The following is a 27,417-nucleotide window of genomic DNA, read 5'->3' as shown; positions in this document are numbered from 1 at the left end:
TCCAAGATTCCAAAGGATTAACTTACACTGATATTATTACCTTTATGGTTTTATTACCTCACATTAATATTTTTATTTAGCTAGAACTTACTTTTATAAATTGCTTTTGTTTTTTAAAAACATGACAGTAAAATGTATCACAATTTCTATTACATATATAGAACACAATTTTTTCATATCTCTGTATATAAAGTATGTTCACACCAATTCATGTCTTCATACATGTACTTTGGATAATGATGTCCATCACATTCCACCATCATTGCTAACCCCCTGCCCGCTCCATTCCCTTCCCACTGTAGAACTTACTTTTAAAAAATGGTGTTAAATGGGTATCTATCTTTGTTGACTGAAAAGCAGAATTTTCCAATAGCATCTGTTGATCAATTACCCTCATCATTTAAAATTTGAAATTACACTTTGATCATAAACTGAATGTATATAAATATATGGTTTTGTTTCTGAACTTTGTTTTGTCCCATTTATCTAGTTCAACATTTCATTACTTATTATTTTTAAGTTTTCTTAGCTGCTCTCCCTCATTTATTCTTCAAATGTATTTTAGAATCAATTTGTCAAATTTAGCGTGGCAAGGTGGCACATGGAGCTTCAAACAGAGGACTTACATATTTAGTATTTTTCCTTCAGTGCACACATGCATATATCATAAAGGATATTTTATGTTTTGCTATGTTTTTTGGTACCGGGGATTGAATTCAGGGGTGCTTAATCACTGAGCCATATCCCCAACCCTTTTTTATGTTTTACTTTGAGACAAGGTCTTGCTAAATTGCTTAGAGCCTTTTTTCTAAGTTGCTGAGTCTGGCTTTGAACCCTTGATCTTCTTGCCTCAGCCTTCCAAGCAGATGTATGCCACTGCTCCCAGCTTTTATGTTTTATTTTAATATTGAATATTGGATAAATTGGCACTGGACTTTTCTGGGGAAAAAAGACCTGAATGACTTTTACTCAAAAAGCTAGGTGCCAGGAGATCAATGTGGAAAGTAAGCGCTACAGGTGGAGGAAATTAAAACTTGAAGGGACTTAAGGTGAAGTGTACTTGGCATCTTAGTGGAATCACAGGGAAGGCACTGTGGTAGAGAGAACCAGGAGAAAGCCAGGAGATGAGATCAGAGAGTTTGTAAAGACAGGCTAGTTGCCATGGACCTTTCACTCAGACTTTGGCCTTTACTCTGAGTCATATGGGAATCCATTGGATTACCTTGAATAAAGGAGTGTCATAAACTAACACAATATTCATTATATGAAGTGAATATAAAGATGATAAGACAGAAAGCATCCCTAAAAAGAAAAAAAATCAGCATAAAAGCAAGGATATTTGAACAAATAGACTAGGACAATTTGTTTTGTTGGATTCTTTTGATTATTATGATTTTAGTTTTTGTTTATTGTTTTATATCGGAGATTGAACCCTGGGATGCCTTACCACTGAGCTACACCCCTGGACCTATTTATTTATTTGTTTATTTTCAGACAGGGTCTCACTAAGCTGTTTAGGGCCTTACTAAGTTGCTGAGGCTGGTTTTGAACATGAGATCCTCCTGCCTCAACCTCCCAAACTGCTGGGATTGCAGGAGTGCACCACCACACCCAGCCTATCTCTTTTTTATGATAGTGAATATATTTCTACAAAACTATCAGTTCATTAGATTTTTCAAATTTTTTTACATAGAGCTTCAATCGTATAGTTCTGTAATATTTTTAATTTCCCATATCTGTGGTTTTATACCCTTTCTCATTCCGAGTGCTTTTCCTTCTTGATCAGACACACCATCATTTTTTTTTTCTATCTTATTTGTCCTTTCAAGGAACTCGTTCTTGGTTTTGTTTATTAATTCTGTTTTTCTCTTTTGCTTCCTACTTTATTACTTTCTGTCTGTATTTTGGTTTCCTCCTGTTTTTTTTCTATTTTGTTATTTTCTAGAGTTTAAAAATTCTTAATTAGATAATCTTCCATCTTCCTATTATTAATAATAATAACTCATAGATCTAAGAATTTTCCTCTTTGTTCAGATTTGGTCATAATTAGTATGTTTTGGTATGTAATGTTCTCAATCTCATTCTTTTCAGCTTCATAATTGCCATTCTGACTTCTGTTTTGACTGAGAATGTTTCAGAAAAATGAATTTGCTAATTTGATTTCTGCATCATTGGGTAGATTTTTGAAACCATCTTTTCACTTTCATATCAACAACATTTTCCGGAAATGTTAATGCATGATTATGTAAAAACAGTGGAATTGCTGCTCTTATATGTTGCTAGTTCTCTTACGAATTGCTGCATGACATTTAGAAATTGTTTTGAAGAGCAGAGAAAATGATTTTCATATTATTTTTAAGTAACAAATGCAGAATATTAAGTGATAATCACTTTAATAATGTGTAATATTATAATAAATAAATGAGTGCTTGGGAGAAAAGGTCAGAAGAAGGAACAAATTTAACTGGGTTTCTTTTATTGTGTGAGGTAAGTTTTCTCTGTTATACAAATATTCTGCTACAATACAGTTATGTGAAAAAATAATATTTCCCATTTATCCAATTTTTGCTATATGCTCAGAAACTAATATGATATCTTTAATCTCTTCAGAAAATTCTGTGCCACTATACAATTTCAGTATTTTTAGGTTAAATTTAAGAAATGTGCATATCTGCTGGACGCGCTGTAATCCCAGCGGCTCAGGAGGCTGAGGCAGGAGGATCGCAAGTTCAAAGCCAGGTTTCAGCAAAAGCAAGACCCTAAGCAACTCAGTAAGACACTATCTCTAAATAAAATGCAAAATAGGGCTGGGGATGTGCCCCTGAGTTCAATTCCTGGTACCAAAAAAAAAAAGGCAGGGGGAGAGGGATGCATCTCAAATTTGTATATCTATCTCAACTCCAAAGCTTTTTCCTTCTCTTTCTACTATACCAGGTGTTCTTAGTCTGGAATTTGTAAACTTATTAAAGAAAAAAGATTACATCTTAAACTGAAATGAATGATTTCTTTCCATCAGAATATAGACAATAAGTCACAGAATTAGCAGTAGCTGCAATTCTGCAACCAACAGAAATACTAGATATTCTCGTATTAAGCCATTTTGCTCTATGATCCCAGATATGGAACACCTATAAAAATTTAAATTGGACAACAAGTATACCACTTATGGTAACTTTGAAATAATTATATTTTTAGAGGTGGGTTCTTTTGAGAAAAGTAATAAATGATTGATTATAATGTTTGATTATATATGTATGTGTGTGTACAAATACATATGCTATACATATATGTATACATACATCTACATATTTGTTTACATATATACACAAACACATATATGTTATGTATAAGGCATAGATAATTATTTCCAACCCATTTTATTGTACCTATGCCAATTTCATTGAAATAGTTACAGAATTGAAGACTTGGGACTTAATGGGTTAAACTGCTCTTATTACAGATATTGTGAAATAGATTTTATTCTCATCACTACTTAGAAATGTCAGAAATTATTAAACCCCCTACTAGATCTTGTTGTTTAATATTTTAATGAAGAATACATATGTTATTGTATTACAGCTTTGGTTTGGTTTTACTTTTTTTTTTTTTTTTTTTACTTGGACTTAGGGTGTAGCTCAGTGGTAGAGCATGCACTTAGTATGCACCAGGCCCTGGGTTTGATTCCCAGCATACACAGACACACACACACACACACAAAAGGAAAGATGAAAAAAGAAGATAAATATTTCGCTTATGGTGTTTTTAATAATATTAATTTTCTTTGTAATCTTATGTATTTTATTTTATGCATTTGAAAGCTTTTTTGAGACATTCAGACTGCCAAATGATCCATAGCACTAAAAAGATGAAGACCCTCTCCAAAACTATACCACAATGCCATCTTTATTATATAACCATAAATTTTGAATTAATTCTTAAGGATGCCTTATTGGGGCTGGGGATGTGGCTCAAGCGGTAGCGCGCTCGCCTGGCATGCGTGTGGCCCAGGTTCCATCCTCAGCACCACATACCAACAAAGATGTTGTGTCCTCCGAGAACTAAAAAATAAATATTAAAAATTCTCTCTCTCTCTCTCTCTCTCTCTCTCTCTCTCTCCCTTCTCTCACTTTCTCTTTAAAAAAAAGGATGCCTTATTATTCTGCTTGTTTAGAATGTAAAATTCCATTTAAAATTGTTGCATAGTCAAGAAAGCAGTTGATAGAAAAATTGTGCCAGACAGAAATGCAGTGCTCCCTGCTGATTTATTTTAAGCTACCATCCATAATTCCAAGAGCTCTAAAAAGATAAAATAAGTAATTACTCTTCATAGGACCCCTGGTGTAGTAGCAATAATGTAAATTTATGGCAATATCAGCTCTCAGGTCTTACCAAGCTGTGTGTTCCAGACTCTGAATTGTTGATTATTTTTGTTGATGAGAATGAGTAGAGAAGGTCAGTAAAACAAATAAACGAATGAATAAATAACATAGATGACAGCATTTTAAAAGCTGTAAATTGCTACCTGGGCATGGTGTCACATGCCTGTAATTCCAGCAACCCAGGAGGCTGAGGTAGGAGGAACACAAGTTCGAGGCCTTAAGCAACTTCGTGAGACCCTGTGTCAAAATAAAAAAATAAAAAAGGCTGGGGATGTAGCTCAGTGGTAAAGCACCCCTGGATTCAATCCCCAACACCAAAAAAGAAAAAAAGAAAGTTAAAGCTCTAAATTGCTTTTTAAAATATTGTTTGCTATCCATAATCTGAATAGAATTTGTGGCAAATATAAGCAAAAGAAAAAAGGTCCTTCGTAGAGAATTTAGAGGCCAGTGGCTTTTAAATGGGGGTGTCTTAAACATAATCTGTCTTGTAGCTGAGTCTGCTATTGATGTCATCATTATAAAAGGTTGCTTGCCTTTCCCCATTCATCTTCTTCCTTTGTTTGCCCAAAGCACAGATTGTATAAAATCTTGCCCATTTATTTTCACAGTCTCTTCTCTCTGTCACACATAAATGAATCCTAGCTCAGAAATAATATGCCTGCAGAAACAGCATATTTACTTGTTTTTAACAGAACAGCAATATATCAGTTTGCTTCTATTGAAGATAAATAAAAGTAGGTCAGTTTATCTGTCTTCTTTGCTTTTAATTATTGGATGACAGATGGAACGAAATCCTCAGAAAACACCAAAGTACTTTACTTTGCAGACTCTGAAAATAGTTGGATTTGCTTGCCAACACAATCTGTTGTGAAACATAAAACAATTATATAACAGATCCTCTTAATATTTTTAGAGAGAATGTCTTTCTTAAAATACTTAATTACATAACTCTGGAAAGAGAATGATGTGGCAATGCCAGCCTCAACAATTTAGCGAGGAGACCTTGTCTCAAAATCAAGGTGGCTGGGGATGTGACTCAGTGGTAAAGTGCCATTGGGTTCAATGGCCTGTACCAAACAAAACAAAACTTTAATTCAGCAGAAGAGGAGGAAGAAGGCAAGGCCAATATGGAAACACTGATGTTGTAATTGTTCATATTTTCTTCTTCTCTTCTTCTCCTCTTAGGTTTGCTCAATTCTTATTTACCGAGGAATTCAAGGCCGGGTCACGGGTCCTTGAAAGCATATACAGCTTGTATGAAGGCTTCTCCGGGACCGTGTGCTTTCTGATCGACCTGCTGCAGCCCAATCAGGCTGAATTCCCTCTCTTCAGCGTCTTTGTTTAAAAGGTTCCATCTCCCACTGTGGCCCTGCAGAAGTCCCCTGAGATTTCCTGAGCCTGCCGAGGCAGTTTCCACATAAGCCACATTCAATGGTATCATGACCATGAGCCTTAACATTGCCGCCGGAAGGATGGGAGCAGGAGGGGAAGGTAGCATGGTAGCAGACTGGAGAGAACCTACAAAATAAGACACCACAACTCATCTAAAAACTGTAGCGAATGTATGTTTCAGGGAGTGGATGTAAAACTGGAGATCAGAGAGAAAGGGGAAAAGAAATGATCTGTTTTTCAGTTCATAACACAAGAACCAAAACAGAGAGGGGCACTATGGCAATAAAATGCTAGTACTTTCCCAATTGGAGAGAGAATCTGGCCCTCTATGGGTGTCTTCCACCCCTAAATTCAGAAATACAGACAATCAAAACTTATTTGCCCCAGTGAAAACTGCTGGCAGGGTTGAAATGTCAGGATGAAGGACAAAAAAGAAAACCTTTGATTGTCCTAAGCCTTTAATTATTGAAATTCATGATTTTTACTGAATGGAGATATTTGCATATGAATATTTTTTATCATTGCCCTGGGCACTTTAAAGACATCATATCATAACTTAAACACTGAAGTTCCACATTTCCTTAGGCCTTAGAATATCTCTTTTCCTAGTTCCTTTTTCTTTCCTAAAGCTCAATTAGAATAGTAAAATTCAGGCAGGGCTGTCGGGTGTAACTCAGTGGTGGAATGCATGCCTAGCTTGCACAAGGCCCTGGGTTCCATCTCCAGAACCACAAATAAAGAAGAAAAATTCATAGTCTAGCAAATACTGTAGCAAGTGTTGCTTTCAAGTGTTTTTCTGAATTTCAAGTGTGAGCTGTGTATTGTCTATTGTTGGTAATTTTTAAAATGCCTTTATGTATGTAATCTCTATGAAGCTATTAGTCAAACTGTAAAATTTGCTCTTGGTAAAAATCACTCATCTCAAAGATCAGGGTAACCACTACAAAGCTGTGTCATTCTGCCTTTGATGTAATACTGTGTCCCTTGGGACAGACAGACAGGCTAAGAAAGGCACCAGTTGATTGTGGAAGCAATATTGTTTGACTTTATACTATTAGTTTAAGAGATGAGTGAACTCCCTGGCTGGTCACCTTACCTTCCAAGACACAGGGTCCACTAGAAATTGGTTACAATACCCATTGAACCAAGTTATCATATTAAATTAAACCCTGCTGTAAACACATAGAAGTTGTGAAACTGCTTCAAGTAAGTAGTGGTTTACAGAACACTATAGCAGCATCTGTCACTTTAATATGCAAAACATGCATTTACCCCTATCCTGAAGTTTGATCCTGGACATTTTCATATTTCACAGTAAGGAGGAAATTGTACTGTATAGGACTTAATTATTTAAATAGTCATTAGATATTTGGATATATATGTATATATATGTACGTGTGTGTATATATGCTACATCTACCCCTATGTAAACCTAAGCACTTATCCTATAGTTTGATAGTTCCTAATCTGAGTCATTGGTAGATTTTGAGAGGAGTTAGGGAATACTCTGTTTCCTAAAAACATTTGTATGTATGTTGGTGTGCGTAGGTGCACACACCTAGGTGTGTTTATGAGTGTGTTTGTGTGTGTATTCGCGCACACATTCAGCATGTGCTCCTCTTTGGAGGGAAAAGACTTCTAGTATTCAAGAGATTCACAAAGAATCTTACCAAAGAAAGGTAAGAATTGATGTTGTATATTTTGTGACTCTTTGTACGTTTGCACTAATCAAAACAAAATAGAATAGTCAGTCACGGAGGCACACACCTGCAATCTCAGCTACATGGGAAGCCGAGGCAGGAAGATCACAAATTCAAGGCCAACCTGGGCAACTTAGTGAGACTCTGTCTCAAAATAAAATAATAAAAAAAGGGGGGTGGGATGGGGGGGGACTGAGGATGTAGCTCAATGGTAGAGAACTTGCCTAGCATGTGCAAGGTCCTGGGCCTGATCCCCAGTATCAGCAGGGAAAAAAACCTAAAACAGATGATTTGGAAAAACACACATCTTTTTCACTTATTCCATTTTCACATCCTCAGATTTAAGCATATAAAATTGGCCTCAATTGTTCATCTGTGAAAATTCTCAGTTTGAGGCAATACCACATAAATAGCAGCTTTCAGATCTCTTCCAAAATGGAGTTCCAGAAGTTTTTTCATGAACAGACAAGCACCTCTTGGAGAGCCCTAAGGCAAGATGCCTTTTACAAAGTGGAGTCTCCTTTTGGCATGATGGTGAGGCTTGTTTTTTGCAATCTCATTTTAAAATCATTGTGCGTGGTCCCTATAGGCTGAAGATAATAAACACCCAAGATCAGGACTTTATTAAAGAAATACATGTTCTTTTCATCATCCAGTAACCCCTTGAGTTGTGTTAGGTGATTGCTCCAAAATCTCATAGTTAGAAAGGAGCTGAACAGGCTGGATGGGGTGGTGCATACCTGTAATACCAGCAACTCTGGAGGCTAACACAAGAGGATTGCAAACTCAAAGCCAGCCTCAGCAATTTAGCAAGGCTCTAAGCAATTTAGTGAGACCTAATGGCTGGGGGTGTTGCTTAGTGGTCAGGCCCCTGAGTTTAATCCCTAGTACCTGGGGATATAGCTCAGTTGGTAGAGTGCTTGCCTCACATGCACAAGGCCCTGGGTTCAATCCCCAGACACCCCCCCACACACACAAAAAAGGAGCTGAATAAAGATTCAAACTCAGGCTTTCACTTTCCAAGTTTATTTATTCAGTATTCTAGAATGATTCTGGAAAAACAGCAGTGAACAAAATCCCTTGTATTTTCTATTTGCTGATCCTTCCACCATTCATCCTTGAGACCTAAAACCTAAAGGACAAAGGAAGCCAGACTCTTGCTCATCCTATCAGTTCCATTTCTAGGAACTTAAGAAAAACTGGGCATCTCTTCTGTTTGCATCCCCTTTTAAGATCTGATTGAGTGACTGTGATGTTGCTGTACTGACCTTTGTGAAAAGATAACCTTTTCTCCATACCAGGACCAAACAAAGGTCACGTTTTTTGTTTGGGTGTTGTCTTTGAAATGACACTTATGTAAATTAGGAACAAAGGTAAAGCTTGTTTAGCACTTAAACATTGTTGAAACTTTTCATTTTCCTAAGGGAAAAGAATTGTAGATATAGGAAGGTATTCAATCTTGTTTTCCCAAGAAGGGGTAAGAAAGACCTTTAAGTTGTAGGAAAGTGATATGCCACTTTTTATTTAATTATCCAGCTTATCCACTTCTAAGGTAGTAAGATTGATTGATTGATTGATTTTTTGTGTGGTGCTGAGAATTGAACCCAGGGCCTTGTGCATTCTTGATGTAGCATGTTGCTTCTTGAAGTCCCTAATATATAATAGAAGTAGTATATCTTTATTGTGGGATGTGGCTTTTTTTTTTTTTTTTTTGTGGTGGTACTGGGGATTGAACCCAGGGCCTTGTGCATGTGAGGCAAGCACTCTACCAACTGAGCTATATCCTCAGCCCCCTAATATAACTTTAATATAATTTACTAGATATGACCCAAAGAATTATGAACCCTGAAGATAATTATGGAAATACTGGAGGATATATTCAACAACAGAAAGACTGCATTATACTTTGATGACAGGACATTTTGTAAACTATTATAGTTCTGTGTTTTGCTTCATTAACACAATTACATGCCTTCTCTTCCATACATCCCCCAAATATTATCTATATTTTACTCAATCTCATTTCACTCATCAGTTTTTTACATTTTTGTTCAACTCTTTTTTTTTTTTTTTTTTGCTTCCAGGGATTGAAGGGGGGTGGTGCTTAACCCCTGAGCTACATGCCCAGACCTTTTTATGTTTTATTTAGAGACAGGGTCTTGCTAGGTTGCTCAGGGCCTTGCTAAGTTGATGAGGCTGGCATTGAACTTGGGATCTTCCTGCCTTGGCCACTGGGATTATAGGCATGCGCCACTGCACCCAGTCTTTGTTCAACTCTTGATATTTGAGAACAGAAGTTTGACAGCATATATTTCCCTGTGCTTCTTCATGTAATTGACTGTGTTATTAAGATAATAGTATTCATTTACTCATAACTCAGAAAACAAATAGGATCATTTTCTTGGTCTATGCTTAATCTCAGCTCTCCACTGACAACCTATTTAACTTGATTTAACATGATTTAAGATTTTAATCAAGGTGGTATGTAAATTATTTCAACTTCTGTAGAGAGCATATCAATAATTTTGGTGCAACAAATGGAAGTTTGTGATTTATATCCATGTTGAGAAAATACACAGGGCTGGGTTTGTAGCTCAGTGGTACAGTGCTTGCTTAACACACACAAAGCTCTGGATTCAATCCCTAACATAGGGAGGGAGGAAAGGAGGGAGAGAGAGAGAAAACAATTACAAGGAAAAAAATTAGTTATGCCAAGAGTCCTTATTTGGAAATCTCAAAGCCTTTTCCTGACACTTCCATAGACCACTGTAGTATAATAATCACCACATTCATTTCACAGGGTTTTCATGAGGGTCACTGATGATATAATGGCTATAGGAGAGTTTTGTAATGTGCAGGTCCTTTATATATTTAAAAAGGATGCTATATTTTCATACCTACTATATGCATAGAAAATCATGCTCAGTTGACTCCCAATAGCATTTCAGCCACATGGAATGTCTATATGTGAATGTAGTTCTTGAGATCTGGATCACTGGATAGGTAAAAACCAAGTGTACATTTTTTATATTTTACCAACAGTCTGGACTATGTGCCTCAGAAGTTTCTGATTTACCAGGGCTTACTACATAGGGATAAGCTGGTCTAGCTCAGGAGCTTCCTTTTAATGTAAACATTTATTTTGCTTATTTGAAACAAAGGGTTACAGTGCCAGTTACACAAGAAAGGGAACAGGCAGTCTAGTTCTCCAGAGCAAAAATGAACTGGTAAATAGAGTAATTTTGGATTGAGTTTGATCTGCACTTTAATTTGGGCCTCAGAGCTGGTGACATATAAGAATAGAAACATTCTCAACAGCCTATGAGGCCTTCTTAGGGGGACCTGGGTTATTTATTCAACATTGTCTCAAATTAGTAGCTAAAACTATGAAGACTCAAATTTGCCAAGGCCCTAGGATATTGGGCATGAACTTGGCAAGGAAAGCAATGAGAAGACAGACAAAGGAGTGTGTGGTGGTGGTGGGGAACTTGCAGAAGCTCAGCATCTCAAAGTGGGTTATGGATGTACATTTAATGGCGCAAGGAGCCAGTACAGTCTTACCCATGGATTTTACTCCTTCCTGGGACCTGTAATCCTAAACCTGATTTGATGCCTCTTGTCTTCCTTCTCCTTTAAATAGCTCCTTCTGATGTTTTTTCCTGTGCCTGCCTAATCATGTGACCTCCTTTCTCGTGGGAGGGAAGGTTTTCTCCTTATCTCTTCCTTCCACATCTGTTCTTAGCTAAGAGCTCCAGGCTCAGTAGGGTTGGACTGCCCTCTGGACAGAAGGGCTGACCTCAAGGTCATCAGGAGCTGGGCCTATTCTGTATTCAGATCACAAGTCCAGAACTGCCCACTACAAGTGCGCCTATGCATAAAAAATAGGATGGTGGCTGCATTTATCCTGCTTCCCCTCCATATTTATTCATGGAGGTCATTTTATTTTTACTGTTGTAAAAAAAAAAGCCAAAGTTGATGCTATATTACATGTTTAGGCCTCATCCATGATGATAAATCTTATACTGGAAGTGCATTCTCTTTCATTGCTTTAATTGAAAGTGCTAATGAATTGCAATCTGATGGATGATGCCTTTAGAATTTAAAAGAGTATTTATTTTCATTTTCTTAAAGTATAGAACTGGGTCTTTTCCTCCTAGACTTCTTTACAAACGGTGAAGTCCCTTCTTTGCAGGAGTCCCTGCATCTTCTTTTGCCTTTGTGCATCTGTTATTTACCCCTCTGAATTGAATTTGAAAAATCATTTAAAGTGAAAGCCAAATCATTGACATTTTTGTTCTGCGCTGGGGTGGGGGGAGGGCTGATGCTTTGTATGAGTTAAAAGAACAGATTACCCTCTCCTTTCTTTTTATATGTAGTTAAGACATATTTGAACATATTTATGGAAGATAGTACAATAATTCAATCATTGTATTCAATGTATAATGATCCAATCAGGGTAATTAGCATATCGATCTGCTCAAATATTTATTATTTCTATATGTTGGAAAACATCTGTCTCTTCTAGTTATTTTTAAGTATGTCAAAATTGTTGTAGACAATAGTGACCCTACTGTGCTATAGAACACTGGAAGTGATTCCTCCTATTTGTCCTCATTTCTTGCCTTTCTCCTCCCTGCATGATACTGAAGAAAGAGAGGGAAAACATAACTGTCCAGGGCTGTGAAATGGTTTGCAAGGACTTCCTGTGAGCTTCCTCTGTGGTTTTTCTTAGTTCCTGTGGAAAACAGTTTCTCCCTCTCTGCCTATCTGTCTCTCTCTCACTCTCTCTGTGTGTAACCAGTGTAGGGAACAAAGAAACTGGCTTAAGAAGACTGTCACTTATAAAATAAAATCCAACATTTAGCTATTAGAAATGCCTGAGGAACAGATAATGTTCAAGCATATATTGTTTAATGAATGGGTCTTAACTTTGAGCTAACTGCTCTAATAAATTTGCACACAATTAACATGGACCCTAGTCACACTTCCAGTTGTCTGTCTTAAACTTTCCTTTTTATTAAAACTTAAAGATTAAAGCCATTAGTTTCCATCCATCAAAGATAATAGCCATGAATTTCACAAATACAGCACCAGTGTCCAACACAAATATAATGTGAACCATAAATGCAAACCACATATGTAATTTTAAAACGTTCTAGTGGCCACATTTAAAAAGTAAAAAGAGTGAAATTAATGTGAATAATGTATTTAACTAGGCTTAGTATATCCAAAACATTATCATTTCAATACAATTATAATATAAAAATATTAATGAGATTTTAACCTATTTTGTACTCTGCCTTTAAAATCCAGTGTGCATTTTATATTTATTGCACTAGTCAAGTGTACAAGAGCCACATGTGGGTTGGCTACCATATAGGACAGTGCAGAGCTAGCATCCCACGGATAAGGTCTCTCTACTGCTTATACCAATTTTGTTGTTATGAAATAAAATGAAAAGATAATACTGTCTGCTATAGGAGTACTACAATATTTCCCCAATTGCAGCATAGCAGTACCAAGAATTGTATGGTGGAAAAACAGATTTTGTGACTAAGTAAGTTAGGGATGTTTTATTCTTTTATCCTCTTTTGGAGATTCCATGGCACATTAACAATACAGACTCTTAAGCAAACTCCTGGGTAAAGAATCCTGTTTGAAGTTGAGTTCTGTGTCCATAAGTATTGTAGAAATTGCCACGAGTGTCTCTACAGGGGAAAAAAAAAAAACTTGGTGTTTTCATCTCCTTCTTCATGCTCTTTGGAGCATCTCTACTCCCCCCATCCCCCCCCCAATCACCTGAGAACCAAGATAACTTTTTTATTCTAGAACAACCACTTCCTAAACTGAAACCATCATATGGCTTTAAGTTCTTCCACATGGACATAGATCTTCAGAAAGTACCTAAATATACACATTCTTCTTAACTTTCAGACATGATGAATGCTTTAAAAAGATGAGGGAAGAAACATCAGAATGTGTACATGTATAAACACAGAATCTATCCATGTCGAGTTCTGCAGATGCTTTCTTTTTATGTGTATGGTGTTCATTTCGATGCTTCACTGTATACTCTTCTTGTATTGTGTATGAAGTAACTGACATAGCAGTCAATTTAAAGAAGATTTAGACTATACTTGTCTACGGTCACTCTTTAGCAAATGACCTTTTTGCAACATGATTTTACTGGGGCCTGTGATGCTGTCCCCATAAGTTCACTTTTAAGATCTGTGTTTAAGTGGCAATTACCACTAAATTAATTCTGCCACTGAATTTGGTTCAAGTGGCTGTAGTAACCTCATATGTGGATGTATTCAAATAAGTAGATTGATTTAAATGATTGATTTTGTCTCTCTTTTTTTTAGGATTTTAGTTTTTCAGTACTAGAGATATCTTCTGAAGACTGTAGTAGCAGTAAAGAATTCTTTTGTTCTTGGAAATGCAGTAGAACACGTGTTTAACATAGACTCTCCAGGAGCAGGAGTGGGGTATTCTAAGTGTAAAAGTTTGATTTTAGAATCTGATAAGGAAGGGCAGTCCATTCTCTAAAAAGGTAACAGCTTCTCCAACTTTGAACATCCAGAGGAGTTCTGCTTGGAAGGGAAGTCTGAATTTTAATCTCTTGGATTTAATGGCGGTAAATTAACAAAAATTTAAAAAATAGATTTTGTAGAATTCAATTATTAGAGAAAACACTTTGTAAAGCCATATACAACTGAGGAATAGTCAAACATTATATATTATCTTGAGAATGTGCATTTCCCAAATGAATAGAATTTACTTTACAAAAAAAAAGTTTTTTTTCACAATTCACAATACTTATAGAAATACGATTGTATCATTGGAAAAAAAGAACTCATTTTCCTAATGATACATTTCACAAGTAGCAAATTAGTGCAATTCCATGATTATGGGGGGGGCAAAGGAATAAAATGCCAATATAGTATAACTGTTTATTCTTAACTAGGAATAAATAATTACCATTATTTAAAGTACTACTGAATTTTGAAGAACTGCTCAGTGAATGAGTGTTATTAGTAAAATTGTATTCTTTACAATATATTTGTCTCAGCACAGATGCAGAGTTAAAAACATAAAATTATAAAAATATACCAAATAATAGAAATTAGCCCTTATTACTTCAAAATCCTATTAATAAGTAATAACAAAAAGTTTGAAAGACTTGCACACAAAATAAAAGGCTTTAAAAACAATGCCTTTTTGTCAAAACAAGTCAGCAAGCTGACCTCTTGTTAATTATTTTATTTCCTTAGGGGAACTTTAAATTTCTTTCAAAGACACATTAGTAACAATTAGTTCTAAATTTAGAGCAGAACATTCTCCCAGAAATTTTACTGTATCACAAAATGTCATACTACCACACTTTCTAATAAAACCAAACTCTCAAGTATCCTGATATGTTACATATTATACCAAAACATCACTTTCTATAAATCTATTATTCTGTGTACATAATATTTTTAAGAAGTAATGACTATTTCGGTCCTAGTAAGAAAATATAGTGCAAAATATGACATTAAATTGATCTTTAATGATTTTAGTGAAAATCCACTTAGGTGTTTGTCAAGGACACTAACAATTACAAGCCGTAACATACATGTTATTCTCAAAGATAAAATGGCAAATGACAACAGAGAAAGACATGGTCACTGGGGTAAACTAGTTGGTGTATAGACCAACAAAGAAAGATCGACTTAAAAATGCTCAGCGGATTTTAGCTTTTGTTCCTGGTTGTTCCTGGCGTGGGAAGTACTACAGTTGATATTGCTTTTCTTCGTGTAAGGAGTTTGCTCAAAGCCACTGCATGGTATGATGAAATATCTTCAGATGCAAGATTGAGTCAGAAGATTAGAGATGCACCTGTTTATAAAACTGTTACTATGTTCTAAACACTGTGATCTTTCCAATATGTTTTCTGTATTAGTTTTGTACTTGTAGAAAATAATTTGCCATAAACTGGTCTTTATAGTGTTTAAAGTGATGTTATTTATTGGCTTACTGCCTCCCTGCACCATAACACAGTCCACTTAATAATGTAAAACCTGTGATAATCCTTGGCCTTAAAATTTAATGCTAAATAGTTACTGTGTACCAATTAATAATATAAGCTACTAATTAATTTTCCTTTGAAAGCTAAATAAAACATTACACAAATACTCTGGAGTGCCGCTGCTGATTTTGTGTTGGTGACAGTGTGTGTATCTTGATCCAGGGCATGGTGGCCTGCTGGGTTCTATAAATAGACATTAGTAATCCTTTTGGAAAAAGGGCCTGGTACCTCTCAGCTTTTCGCTGAATCCTCCCCTCAACCCTTATAAATAGATTTTCCCTTATCACATAACAACTAAGATAAAAGCTCATCAAGTTCTCTCCCTCCACTTTCTTTGTCTTGATCCCATCTAAATTTTCACATTCTGAGTTCACATTATTTTTCTAAATAGAAAAATGCCTGAGACGCCTGAAGATTGAAATCACCCAATTGCATCAGGGAAAGAGATCTTATAATTATTAAAATCTAATTCCTGTAGGGATAGGTTAAAACCTGGGTTTTAGAGAGATTTAGCGGCCTGATGAAGGTCTGAGGGACAGGGGTGGGCTGAGTCCACCCTGATGTCTAGAATGTGGCTTCAATTTCAGTCGGCGAAAAGAAATTGTGTTAGTTTTAGGATTGGCACAACAGCAAGCAGAGGTATGCTTGGCCAAGAAAACTGCTTCCTTATTAGGCCCTGGTCTTTGACCTGAGTTAGTCAGTTACAGAGGAATACATTTTGTAGGCGGGTTCTGGGAGGAGAGGCTTTGGCTCCTAGATTCTCTGATGCTCTTTCACCACTAGCAATGCTTCAGACCACTATATTTGGAAGACGAAGGGGCCTGCTCGCAGGCAAAGTGAAAAGTTCAACTATTCCCTGTTACAGTGGTGGGTCATGGCAATACATTTGTACTTTGAAAAGGATCTCTGTGGTCTGATTATTTTAAATGATGCCAAACGCTAGTCTTTTGAAGAATCAGGCGTAAGACCGGGCTGGAAAGGCGGCCAAATCCTAATTCTGGGCCCAGTTGGTTGCAGTTTTTGAAAGGGATGTGACCAGTTTCCACAGACAGAACCGACCAAGGGGCTCTAGGACCCAGAGGCTGCACGCGCGGCGAGCCGGGGCCGGCTGTCTCCCCTCGGACTCCCGGCGTGGCGCGGAGCGCCTGTCTCAGGGCGCGGGTTCGCGGCCCGCCCGGGGACCGTCACTACAGAGACGCAGTGGGCATTCTGGCGCGCGGGCGGCGCACGGTGCGTGTGGGCGTGTCCCATCGGGGCCGCGCCGCCCGCCCCACCCCAGCCGGGTTGGTTACCCCCCAGGCCCAGTTCCAACGCCCGGGCCGGTCGGCCGGGCCCGCGTGCCCTCGGCGGGCTGCGCACAGCGCGGGAGTTGGTCGGGGCTGGGCATGTCAGGAACCCCTAGGGTAACCGCCACTGCCGCCGCCGCCGCCGCTGCTGCCGCCGCCGCCGCCGCCGCCACAGCCACGGCCACAGCGTCCGTCCCCGGTCCGCCCCGCTGAAGCGCGGAGATGAAATTCCCGGCCTCGGTGCTGGCGTCCGTGTTTCTGTTCGTAGCCGAGACGACGGCGGCGCTCTACCTGAGCAGCACCTACAGGTCAGGCGGGGACCGCATGTGGCAGGCGCTGACGCTGTTTTTCTCGCTGATGCCATGCGCGCTAGTGCAGCTCACCCTCCTCTTCGTGCACCGCGACCTGAGCCGCGATCGCCCGCTCGTGCTGCTACTGCACCTGCTTCAACTCGGGCCCCTGTTCAGGTGCGTGCGGAAGCCGGGAGCCAGCCTAGGCCGCAGCCCCCGGCCGGCTCCCCCCACCAGCCCGAGCGAGGGGGGCGGCCTTCTGGTAGGGACAGGTGGCTCGGCCCGAAGCCGACCCGCCCTCCCCTCCAGCCTCGCGATTCCAGTCACCAGAATGTGGCAGGATCCTAGTATAATGACACTAAAGCTGCCCCCCCCACCCGAATTCCCGTCAGGTACCATCATGTGAACTTGTCAACATTCACCTGAATTTGACCGACAAAAATGGCAGCTTCGTGGGGTTCCTTCTCCGCGGTCCAGGGGGCGCCGGCAAAATTGGCTTGTGTGGTCACCGATCCTTGGAAGCGGGTTCTAAGCCGCTTTTAAAGCAGGTGGTTTCGTTTGATTTATCAGACACGTGGAGCTTGCTGTGTGCCAGGCACTGTTCTAAGTGCTTCGCAAATACTAGTGTATTTAATTGGCATACAGGAGTCTAGAAATCCACGTATCCATCTTTTGTCTCGCTGGTATGATGATTATTATGGAGTGTGGAAACATATGGATGGGGTCGTAGAAATGTCTTCCAGCCCTGCCTAAGTTATAAACATAGTCGTGAAAGCTAGTACACAATGGGCCATGAAGATAACAACTGGCTATGTGTTAAAAAGAACTGTCAGTGACATTTCTGGAAATAGTTTTTATGACCACAAGGCAAGTAGAAATAAATATATGGGGATGAAATAGACTTTGCCTTTATCTAAGGCCTTTGAAGGGAGTTTAAAATGTGTTGTCTTCCTATCTTTCATCTCTAGGATAAGCAAAATAAACGGTTTTCTATCTGGATTCGAAACAAATTTGTAATCCTGAATTCGAAATAGAGGTGACAGAGGAATTTGAAGAGAGAGAGACCAGAGACACATCTCAGGGACTACAAAGTTCAGCTAACCAAGAACATTTTCTACCAGGAAATCAAATTGTCTCTTCTCCACTCACACAAGTACCACACACCCACACCCACACACAACATCACATACACACAGTTGAGTAGCAGGATAGTTTACAAAGCCCTATTAGAAAACGTTTGCAGTTCCCATTAAAAAAAGACATTCCAGCTGACACTGGTTTACACATAGTCATGGCAAACTTGGTGAACAAGTTTCCCAGCCTCCAGAAGCCCTGGAATCCTAGAAACAAAGAGAAAAGTGTATGCTGGCAGAAGTGACAAGTTGCTACTGTTGTCCTGACAGCTGAGCAAGAATCAAAGGAGGAAAAAGGGAGGGAGGGGGGAGGTGAGGGAAAGTTTACAAAGTCCTGTCACCTGGAGCTGTTTAGTGAAGAGAAAGTCCTTCTAGCCAAGCAAGACCTGTGGTCCCAATAGTGTTCCTGCTGAGTAAAAAAAAAAAAAAAAAAAATGTGATCTGACTTTGGGCAAGGCACTCATCATTTCTTAACTTCAACAGTGAAGAGAAACTCAGTTCAGTGGCTTGACGTGGGAGAACTGTCATTTCTCAAAAGCTTCTTCTGTTAAGTGGTTCAGTATGTTCCCTGTTTGTTGACTCATCACTATGAGGTAGCTGTAATTGCCCCCACGATTTTTATTTATTTATTTAGGTGATGAGGATGGGACCCAGGGCCTTGTGCATGCTAAGCCAGCACTCTACCACTGAGCTACACCCCCAGCCTTTGTCCTCACTTACTTACTTACTTACTTACTTACTTACTTTATTTATTTATTTATTTTTCTGTACAAAAACAACCTTTATTGACAATTTGGGTTCTGGGGTGAGGGAGGCCCCTTTCCCCACTGTGTCCCCACTTTATAGATGAGGAAAATGACAGACCAGACCATGTTCCCAAGGCTTCTTAAAAAATGGAATCAAGTTATTTATGTTTACTATGCTCAATGAAAGAAAGCAGAGTGTATAGTACATTTTATTAGTAGTTCTACCTTAAGAAAAAGTTTTAAAACTAAAACAACCTAAATAGCCATCTAAGTAAATGAGAATACCTATCATTGGCATCATTTTAAATTCTAAACACCAAGAGTAACCCAAAACAAAGCTCATGACATAACATTAAGTATAAAAACAAGATGACAAGTATAAACCTTAGCTGAAGGAAATACCCTAAGCTGTTAAGAGCAGTAATTTCTAAAAGGTGAGGTGTGATTTTAGTATTTAGAAAAACAGGAAAGTATATAATTTTCTCCTTTATTATATACTTTTCTATATATTTCAGTTTTTACAATAAACATAATTTTATTAAGGAAAGGAAAAGTTTGGTGCTTTGAAAGATCACTACATAGAAAACTTCAACACTGTAAAAAACCAAGAAAACAAAAAAACTTATTTCCAGAAAATTCTGAATGGAACAAAATAAGAGGTAAAAACAAAACAACAGGCAACCTTCTTCCACTGCCAAGGAGTCTCTCATTCTAATGCAGCTGATTCATTTCAAGGAGATACTGGACCCATGATCTGAGAGCTGAGATACACAAAATATGGTTCCAAGTCTCTTAGCTTCCAGATGAAAACAAAAGCAATTTATTGTCATATATTAACATGACTTAGTATCTGCTAGAATTTTTTCTTGCTGATTAGTTCTATCGAAACTCTAATACACCAGCTCACGTAAAGATTAAAACTATTTCCCCCAAACAAAAGAGAGGCATGGTGTTTCTCCCTCTCCCCACTTATTGTTGGATTTATTCATCCTTCTAAATTGTTTTGGGACAGTTCAGCTCTATTTAACTTCTAGTAGGTACTAGTCAAACTCATTAGATGCTGGTTTTGAGTTCACAAAGGATAATAGCCCAGTTAAACTGCAATAGAGGAGTATTGCTGGGGTGTAGCTTAGTGGTACTATGCTTGCCTAGGTAGCATGCAGGAAGCCTGGGTTCCATGCCAGCACCTCATCAAAAAAAAAAAATCATCCCCCCATAATACATTATACTAATGATTATGGACTAAATACCATTAACTCCACTCTTTCCCTCCTTTCCTTTAGGAAGCCATTGAGAGAGCAGCTTATTTATATCTTGCATTTTAGACTTATATGTAAATCTGTAGCTGCAGTTTATATGGTTGTTTCTACATTAAGGATGGATCTGAATATGAACTTTGGATAATACCCTGAATTTATTTTTCTTCTCAATTTTAAGGAAAATCTTACCGTGAATTATAATAGATACTTTGGAAAAACAGGGAGGGGGAAACATCTCTTACCAGAACCAACCAACCAACCATTCAGTAGAATGAGCACCATTCTATTGATTTTTTTTTTTTATTGAACCCAGGGCCTTGTGCATGCAAGGCAAGAACTCTACCAACTGAGCTATATCCCCAGCCCTTGATCATTCTTTTACAGTTAACTTTCATAAATTGATTGAGAGGTGTAAATGTAAATGAGTTACAAGATCAAAAAATTCCCCCCATTTTTATTTACTGGCATAATGAGGAAAAAATGGTACATTATAAATCTGTGTTTGTATAATAAAGGCTAAGAAATTCCAAAAATCTTTAGAGAACATTGCAAAATGATTCACCATACTCTTTCCCTCTATAGTAAACTTTTGAGAGAATTTAACAGTCTACATTTAAAGAATATTTATTTCATTGGCAAAGTGCTTTTTATGGTGTTTCATTTCATCCACTATAAAACCCTGTGAGCTAACTGTCATTATCTTATTTTTACAGTCCAGGAATTGAGGCTCAAAGAGATTAAGGAAGTGGCTCTTCAAAGGTCTTACAGCCTTTTCTACTTTACCAGTTTGGTTCTTGTGTAGCCTCTCAGAGCATGCATGGCATGTGAAGATAACATGGCTTATAGGAAATCATAGTATTTCTTTGGAAAATGTATTTTTATTAGGGTCCCTGGTTCCACAAGTTATTTGTACTGATATCAACATGAATGGTTTCAGCTAAGAAATAAACTCCTGGTTTTATGCTTAAAAAAATGGGATATATGATGCTTGCTAATGGGATAAAGTTAAAAAAATGGACCCAACTACTGATTATCTATCTATCTACATCAGTGGTTGGTAAACTGTGCCCCATTGGCCAGATTCCCTCAACTACCTGTTTTTGTAAGTAAGGTTTTATTGGTTTTATATCATGGTCATTCATTTATAGATTGTCTATATCTGTTTAAGCTCTTCAGAGGCAAGAGCTGAGCAGTTGTAACAGGGACCATGGCCTATAAAGCCTAAAATATTTTTTCTCTGTAAATACTTTACAGAAAAATTTCCTGACCCCTGATGTACATGATACTGGAAAACTACCTTGAATGATTAAAAAAAGTTTTTTTGTGTGTGTGTGTGGGTGTGCATGCATGTGCTGGGTATAAAACCCAGGGCCTCGAACATGCTAACAGGCATTCTACCTGAGCAGCAGTCATACATTGAATAATTTTGTTGAAAGTATCTAATTTGGGGCTTCATTTAGATACTTCTTAAGCAAAACAGACTACCAAAACATATTTGGAGTAATTAGATAAGTCTTGTGGAATTCCAAGAATACAGCAGTAGTTCATTTCTGCTTAGTTTTCTTACCCAGTATTGGCAAAAGATCTTGGGGCCGGGCTGGGGATGTGGCTCAAGCGGTAGCGCGCTCGCCTGGCATGCGTGCGGCCCGGGTTCGATCCTCAGCACTACATACAAACAAAGATGTTGTGTCCGCCGAAAACTAAAAAAATAAATATTAAAAAATTAAAAAAAAAGATCTTGGGACCATTAACAGATTTATTAAACACTTAGATTGTATAAAAGTGTGCTAAGACAATGTATTACCTGGGAAAAGCAGTGGATTGTGATAAAGTCTCTCTTGGCTTTAGAGTCACTTCATTATTTCATTCTGGTACCTTCTATTTCCATTGATTGATGAATGAAGTTTTATTTTGTCCACAACTCTATAAATGCTTCCCATTTCACACAGCCCCCTCCTCAGCCTTAAGAGAATTCCATTCTCCTCCTAACTGAATCCTCAATTCATTAATTTAGCTCTCAGCATGTATTGGTATTTTGATTGCTTATTGTTTTGATTTTTAAAAACTCTATAAACTTGGGCCGGGATACAGCTCAGTTGGTAGAGTGCTTCCCTGACATGCACAAAGCCCCAGCACCACCAAAAACAAACAAACAAACAAACAAACAAAAAACCAAACTCTAAACTTAATTTTGTTATGTAGTAAAGCATATTTGTTGTTGAAATGACAAAAAAGCAGAAAACAGATATGTACAGTAAAGAAAACAAAACTTCTAAAGAGAATAATTCTTAATGTTTTTGTTGTAAGTTCTTACTAATATTTTTATGGTGAATGCTTGTAAACTCTCAAGGTAAACAAGCCCTGATTTTCAGTGTTTTCAGATTTCCACAATGTGTTTATCCCCATCAAATGTGATCAAGCTACTAGTTGTTTAACAACTGGCTTACAAAATTCCTATTTAACAGTAAGTGCTCTTGAGTCAGTATGAAGCAGCTTAAGCATGCCACTGTGTGTTTGCGTGTGTAATTTTTATGTATTTATATGTGTATAATTTTCTTTTTTAAAAATGTAATTTTCTCTATATATTCTATTGCCATTTGTTTCTTTTATTTACTAAATATTTTAATTTTTACTTGTTTATTTACTTATTTTTGATGCTGGGGATGAAACCCAGGCCTTGAGCATGCTAGGGTGTTCAACTACTGAGCTATATCCCCAGCCCAGCATTTTTTTTTTTAATGTCAGTAGATGTATTTCTAAACCACCAGTTTTAAGCACCACATAATATTGCATTGAATGGATATATTGTGATTTATTTAATTACTCTTTCATTTTGAAGACCTTGAGAGTATTCATGCAATTTTGCTATTACAAATAATGCTGATTCAAATTCTTGTAGTAGACTTTCTAAGTGAGAAAATATATAAGAAAATATTCTATGAGCTAAAACTACTGTATAAATGTTAGTAGTTTCAATTACTTATCCTTATTCAATATCCCATTGCTCCATTTAGATAATGAGCACCTCTCAATGAGGCAGGGGTACATCCAGCTATTTTTTGCATTCCCTGTAGCACTGAGTAAAGTGCATCTTCACTCTTCATATATTTGAGGGGGGGAAATGCCTATTGGTTTATTCTATCTTCCAATCTATATTGTTGTCAATGGTCTGGCAGTGTGTAGTGGCTAAAGTGGCTAGGCCTCATTCAGTCCCCAGTCACATATTTGTGTTTGGGACCAGCTGGGCTCAAACTCATGACCTGAACTTGGTTATAATTATTTTCAGCTGAACAAACTGGCACATGCTATTTTGTATGTTTTCATGTAATATATTGAAGTAACCTTGAACCCACTGCACAAAACGTACTAGATAAACCTCTCCCCCCCCACAGTACTGCACTCCTTCTTTCTCCCAGAAACAAGGAGCAAAGGTAATAATCACAAAATATGTTCACTTTGTACTCACCAGAAAAGTTCCTGCATTTCCTACCTTGCATCAATGACTTTATTTTATTATTTCAAATTATAAATGTATTCTCATTGCCATAGTTGCCTCAGGGTAAGAGTATAAAGTTAACAACATTCAATAAAGTAGATGAAGCTATAAAATCTTCTAGCAGCATTATAAGGTTGTTATGAAAGTACATGTTTCAAGGGGAAAAAAAAAGCCTTCAACAATTTTTAAACCTAAGGCCATGAATGTTTTTCCTATTCCTAGGGATAACCCATTTTCCCTGCCTTTTATTATGGAAAATTTCAAACATATAGAAGAAAACTTGATTTCTCCTGTGAACACCCAAGTACCCACCACCTAGCCTTCACGATTAACATTTTGTTTCACACTTTTAGCCATCCCTGTCTGTCTCTCAATGTGTGTGTGTGTGTGTGTGTGTGTGTGTATACGTACGTACTTAAATCACAGGCATTAGTACTCTTCCCCTTTTCAGCAGCCATATCATTACCTAAAGAGGAAATCAAGTTTAAAAGCCAGATATTCTCATTCTGGAAATGTTATTGGTTAAGACTTTGTCCCTAGAGCAGACTTGGAATTCTATAAGACATATCTGGCAAGTCACTGGGCATGATTGGCTTTAGCCCTGCCATGCAAGGGCTTATGAGGACAATGAGATAGGTAACATATTGTGGTCTTCCAGTGAAATGCTAGATGGCAAGCTTTCCTGAGCTGGGAAATTGCCCAACTATACTTTCTGCTTTAACTAGAATGGTTTGGGGAATCTATTATAGGGAGTGTGTGTGTGTGTGTGTGTGTGTGTGTGTGTGTGTGTGTGTTATTGCCATCTTTCACAGCAAAGTAGCTATCTTTTCTGCTTTATAATTGAGAGAAAAGGCTCAGAGGATAAGTTATTTGCCCAGGGCTGTACAGCTGATGTGTCAATAGGGAAAATTGAATATTTTTTTGTGACTTGAGCCTGATCTACTTGCCATTCTCTAGTAAGTTTCCTTTTCTCTGTGGTCTTTGGTGTCACCCCTCAATTTTTTTTTAATTACTTTAATTTTTATTTTTTAAAGAGAGAGTGGGAGAGACAGAGAGAGAGAGAGAATTTTTTAATATTTATTATTTAGTTCTCGGCAGACACAACATCTTTGTTTGTATGTGGTGCTGAGGATCGAACCGGGGCCGCACGCATGCCAGGCGAGCACGCTACCGTTTGAGCCACATCCCCAGCCCTCACCCCTCAATTTGGTTTTTACTCAATTCCCCTTGGCCTACAAGAGGGCCTGAAGAGGACCAAGTGCTTAGAACTGGTCCTTGGAGGGGATAACTTAAAGGGATGATTATAGTCCAAAATAGCCAAGTCAAGGCTTTGAGAACCAGAACAATTGGAAGCAGGATGACTGAGAAAGGAGAATCCTGCCCATCTGTAATTATTATGACTTGCTGATTTGTTATCAGGTGTTTTGAAGTCTTCTGCATCTACTGTCAGTCAGGCCACAGTGAAGAACCTTATGTCAGCATCACCAAGAAGCGGCAGATGCCAAAAAATGGCTTCTCAGAGGAGATTGAGAAGGAGGTGGGCCAGGCAGAAGGCAAGCTATTTACCCACCGTTCTGCATTTAGCCGGGCTTCAGTGATCCAGGCTTTTCTGGGCTCTGCCCCCCAACTGACCCTGCAGCTGTATATAAGTGTCTTGGAGCAGACCATCACTGTTGGAAGAGGTATGTATATATATATATATATATATATATATATATATATATATATATATATTTTTTTTTTTTTTTTTTTTTTATTTCTCTTTGCACTTGGGGCTCCAAATGGGAGACAAAACATGCTGTTTATTTTGTTTCAAGTGAAAGTCATTCATATATGCTTTTAATCCTGAGTCTGTGTTCTACTTACTAAGCTCAAAGTTTAGTGAATTAAAATGATAACATTGAATTTGCTTAGGAATCTGCATTTTGGACAAGGTTCAAAGGGGAAGAAAGCTTATCTATGTTCCAATTGTGGATCAACTGAGTGACTCAAAGATGGGGGACTAGAATCCATTGAAGCCCCATTCATTCACATGTCTTATTGCTCCCATGTTGTTGTTGTTTTTTTTTTTTGTTAGTTTGTTTTTTGTTTTTGTTTTGTACTGAGGATTTAACTCAGGAGTGCTCTAGTATTAAGCTATATCCCAAGCCCTTTTATTTATTATTATGAGACTGAGTCTTACTAAGTTTCTGAGGCTGACCTTGAACTTGTGATCCTCCTGCCTCAGTCTCTTGGGTTGCTGGGATTACAGGCTTGTGCCACTGTGCCAAGCTTCATATGTCTTAATGCTGGCTGTTGTTGGGGATCTTGGGTCACCTCCATTTGATCTCACTATGTAGTTGAAGTTGGGCTTCCTCACAGCATGGTGGCTGCTTCCAGGGATAGTTTCTTCATAGTGAGAAAAGGCTTGGACCAAATAGAAGCCATGTGGCCTTCTATGATCCAGCCTTGGGAGACATGGAATATCACTTGTGCAGCCTTCTCTGTTGAAGCAGTCACAGAGTCAGGTGACTTTCCTTTTTTAGAAATGACAGTTTGCCTTTAGAAAAGACAGAGGCTGGTCCTCTTGGAATTTCATCTCTGTCTTTCAATGATAGCTCTAAATTAGCTGAGATGGTTGATTGTGATATATTTTTTAAAAATTCTGATTTCAGCATTTTCTTAAATGTATATTTTTTCAACTAAAAGTTTTGTGATGCATGGTGGAATCAAGGCCACTATCCTGTCTTCTTGAAGTTCTGATAGGTATATTAGGAGCTTTTGCTTTTAAGTGAACACAGTTTTCTAACCTTTGGGCTATTCTCACATCATAAAATTAACAGCAGATTTTTAGGTAATTCAGGTTTCCCACAAAACCTCTATTTATATTGGACACAAATGAAAAACCTTCAAATGAGAGGGTAAATAACCCTTTCTATACATTAATATTATATATAAAAGAAAAATGGGTATTACAGACATGCAAAATGGTTTCAAAGCTTTTAGTTAAAAAAATATACATTTAAGAAAATGCTGAAATCAGAATTTATTTAAAAAAATACTCTTATTTGTTTCACTCCATTCAGTTTTATCTTCTTTTTGCCTGTATTTTAAATGGGATGGTAAATGTCTTAATTCATGGTGGTGTCATATGATACTTACATGTCAGAGGGATCTTCCTTATCACAGGTTACCTGACTATGACTCTTAAGATATGAGTCAGGGGCTGGGGTTGTGGCTCAGCGGTAGAGCACTTGCCTAGCACATGTGAGGCCCTAGGTTCGATCCTCAGCACCACATAAAAATAAATAAGTGAAATAAAGATATTGTGTCCAACTACAACTAAAAAATAAATATTTTTTAAAAAAGATATAGGTCAGGATCTTAAGTAGTGGTCTTGAACCACAACCCCTGGTAGACAGTAGGTACTGAATAAGTATAGCAGCATCTTTAGTCTATAAGGACTTATAACTGAAATGGGTCATGACTAAGGTATGTTTTCTGAGTACAGTATACCCCTTTCCCAGTTTATTGCTTTTCCAAGTGGGCAGGAACATAGTGAAAAATCAGATGTAGTGATAACCTGATGATTTTTATAAGCAGATCCATTTTTTCTCAAGTTTTTGATAGTGAAGACCGCCTTATGGGCCTAATCAGGGCACTGCATGTTTTTGTAAATAAAATTT

At 37.8% G+C, this 27,417-nt stretch overlaps 2 protein-coding genes and 2 non-coding genes across 5 annotated transcripts in view; 3 read left to right on the top strand and 1 right to left on the bottom strand.

The window, feature by feature from the left end:
* The window catches only part of Lancl3 (LanC like family member 3), a 110,949-nt gene extending 95,301 nt beyond the window's left edge, over positions 1–15,648 (top strand). The window contains exon 5 of the mRNA XM_005323953.4: positions 5,565–15,648. Coding sequence (XP_005324010.1) covers positions 5,565–5,724 — 160 coding nt within the window. The 3' untranslated portion in view covers positions 5,725–15,648. The remainder of the gene's footprint in view (positions 1–5,564) is intronic.
* Positions 8,365–8,438, top strand: Trnav-cac (transfer RNA valine (anticodon CAC)). Its single transcript has one exon. It is a non-coding gene; the product is annotated as a tRNA-Val (tRNA).
* On the bottom strand, positions 9,186–9,256 carry Trnav-cac (transfer RNA valine (anticodon CAC)). The gene has a single exon. It is a non-coding gene; the product is annotated as a tRNA-Val (tRNA).
* A 978-nt stretch (positions 15,649–16,626) lies between the features above and the next one.
* Xk (X-linked Kx blood group antigen, Kell and VPS13A binding protein) overlaps positions 16,627–27,417 on the top strand; it is a 55,286-nt gene continuing 44,495 nt past the window's right edge. Inside the window, exons 1-2 of one of the 2 annotated variants that reach the window (XM_040273247.2) lie at positions 16,627–17,136; positions 25,172–25,434. In XM_040273247.2, coding sequence (XP_040129181.1) covers positions 17,051–17,136; positions 25,172–25,434 — 349 coding nt within the window. In that variant the 5' untranslated portion in view covers positions 16,627–17,050. Of the gene's footprint in view, positions 17,296–25,171; positions 25,435–27,417 lie in introns of both variants that reach the window. The other variant, XM_005323954.5, reaches the window with a different exon arrangement.

Source organism: Ictidomys tridecemlineatus, chromosome X, assembly GCF_052094955.1.
Source record: "Ictidomys tridecemlineatus isolate mIctTri1 chromosome X, mIctTri1.hap1, whole genome shotgun sequence".
Lineage (NCBI taxonomy): Eukaryota > Metazoa > Chordata > Mammalia > Rodentia > Sciuridae > Ictidomys > Ictidomys tridecemlineatus.
The sequence above is the reverse complement of the archived record's forward strand: the minus strand, read 5'-3'. Positions and strand labels throughout refer to the sequence as shown.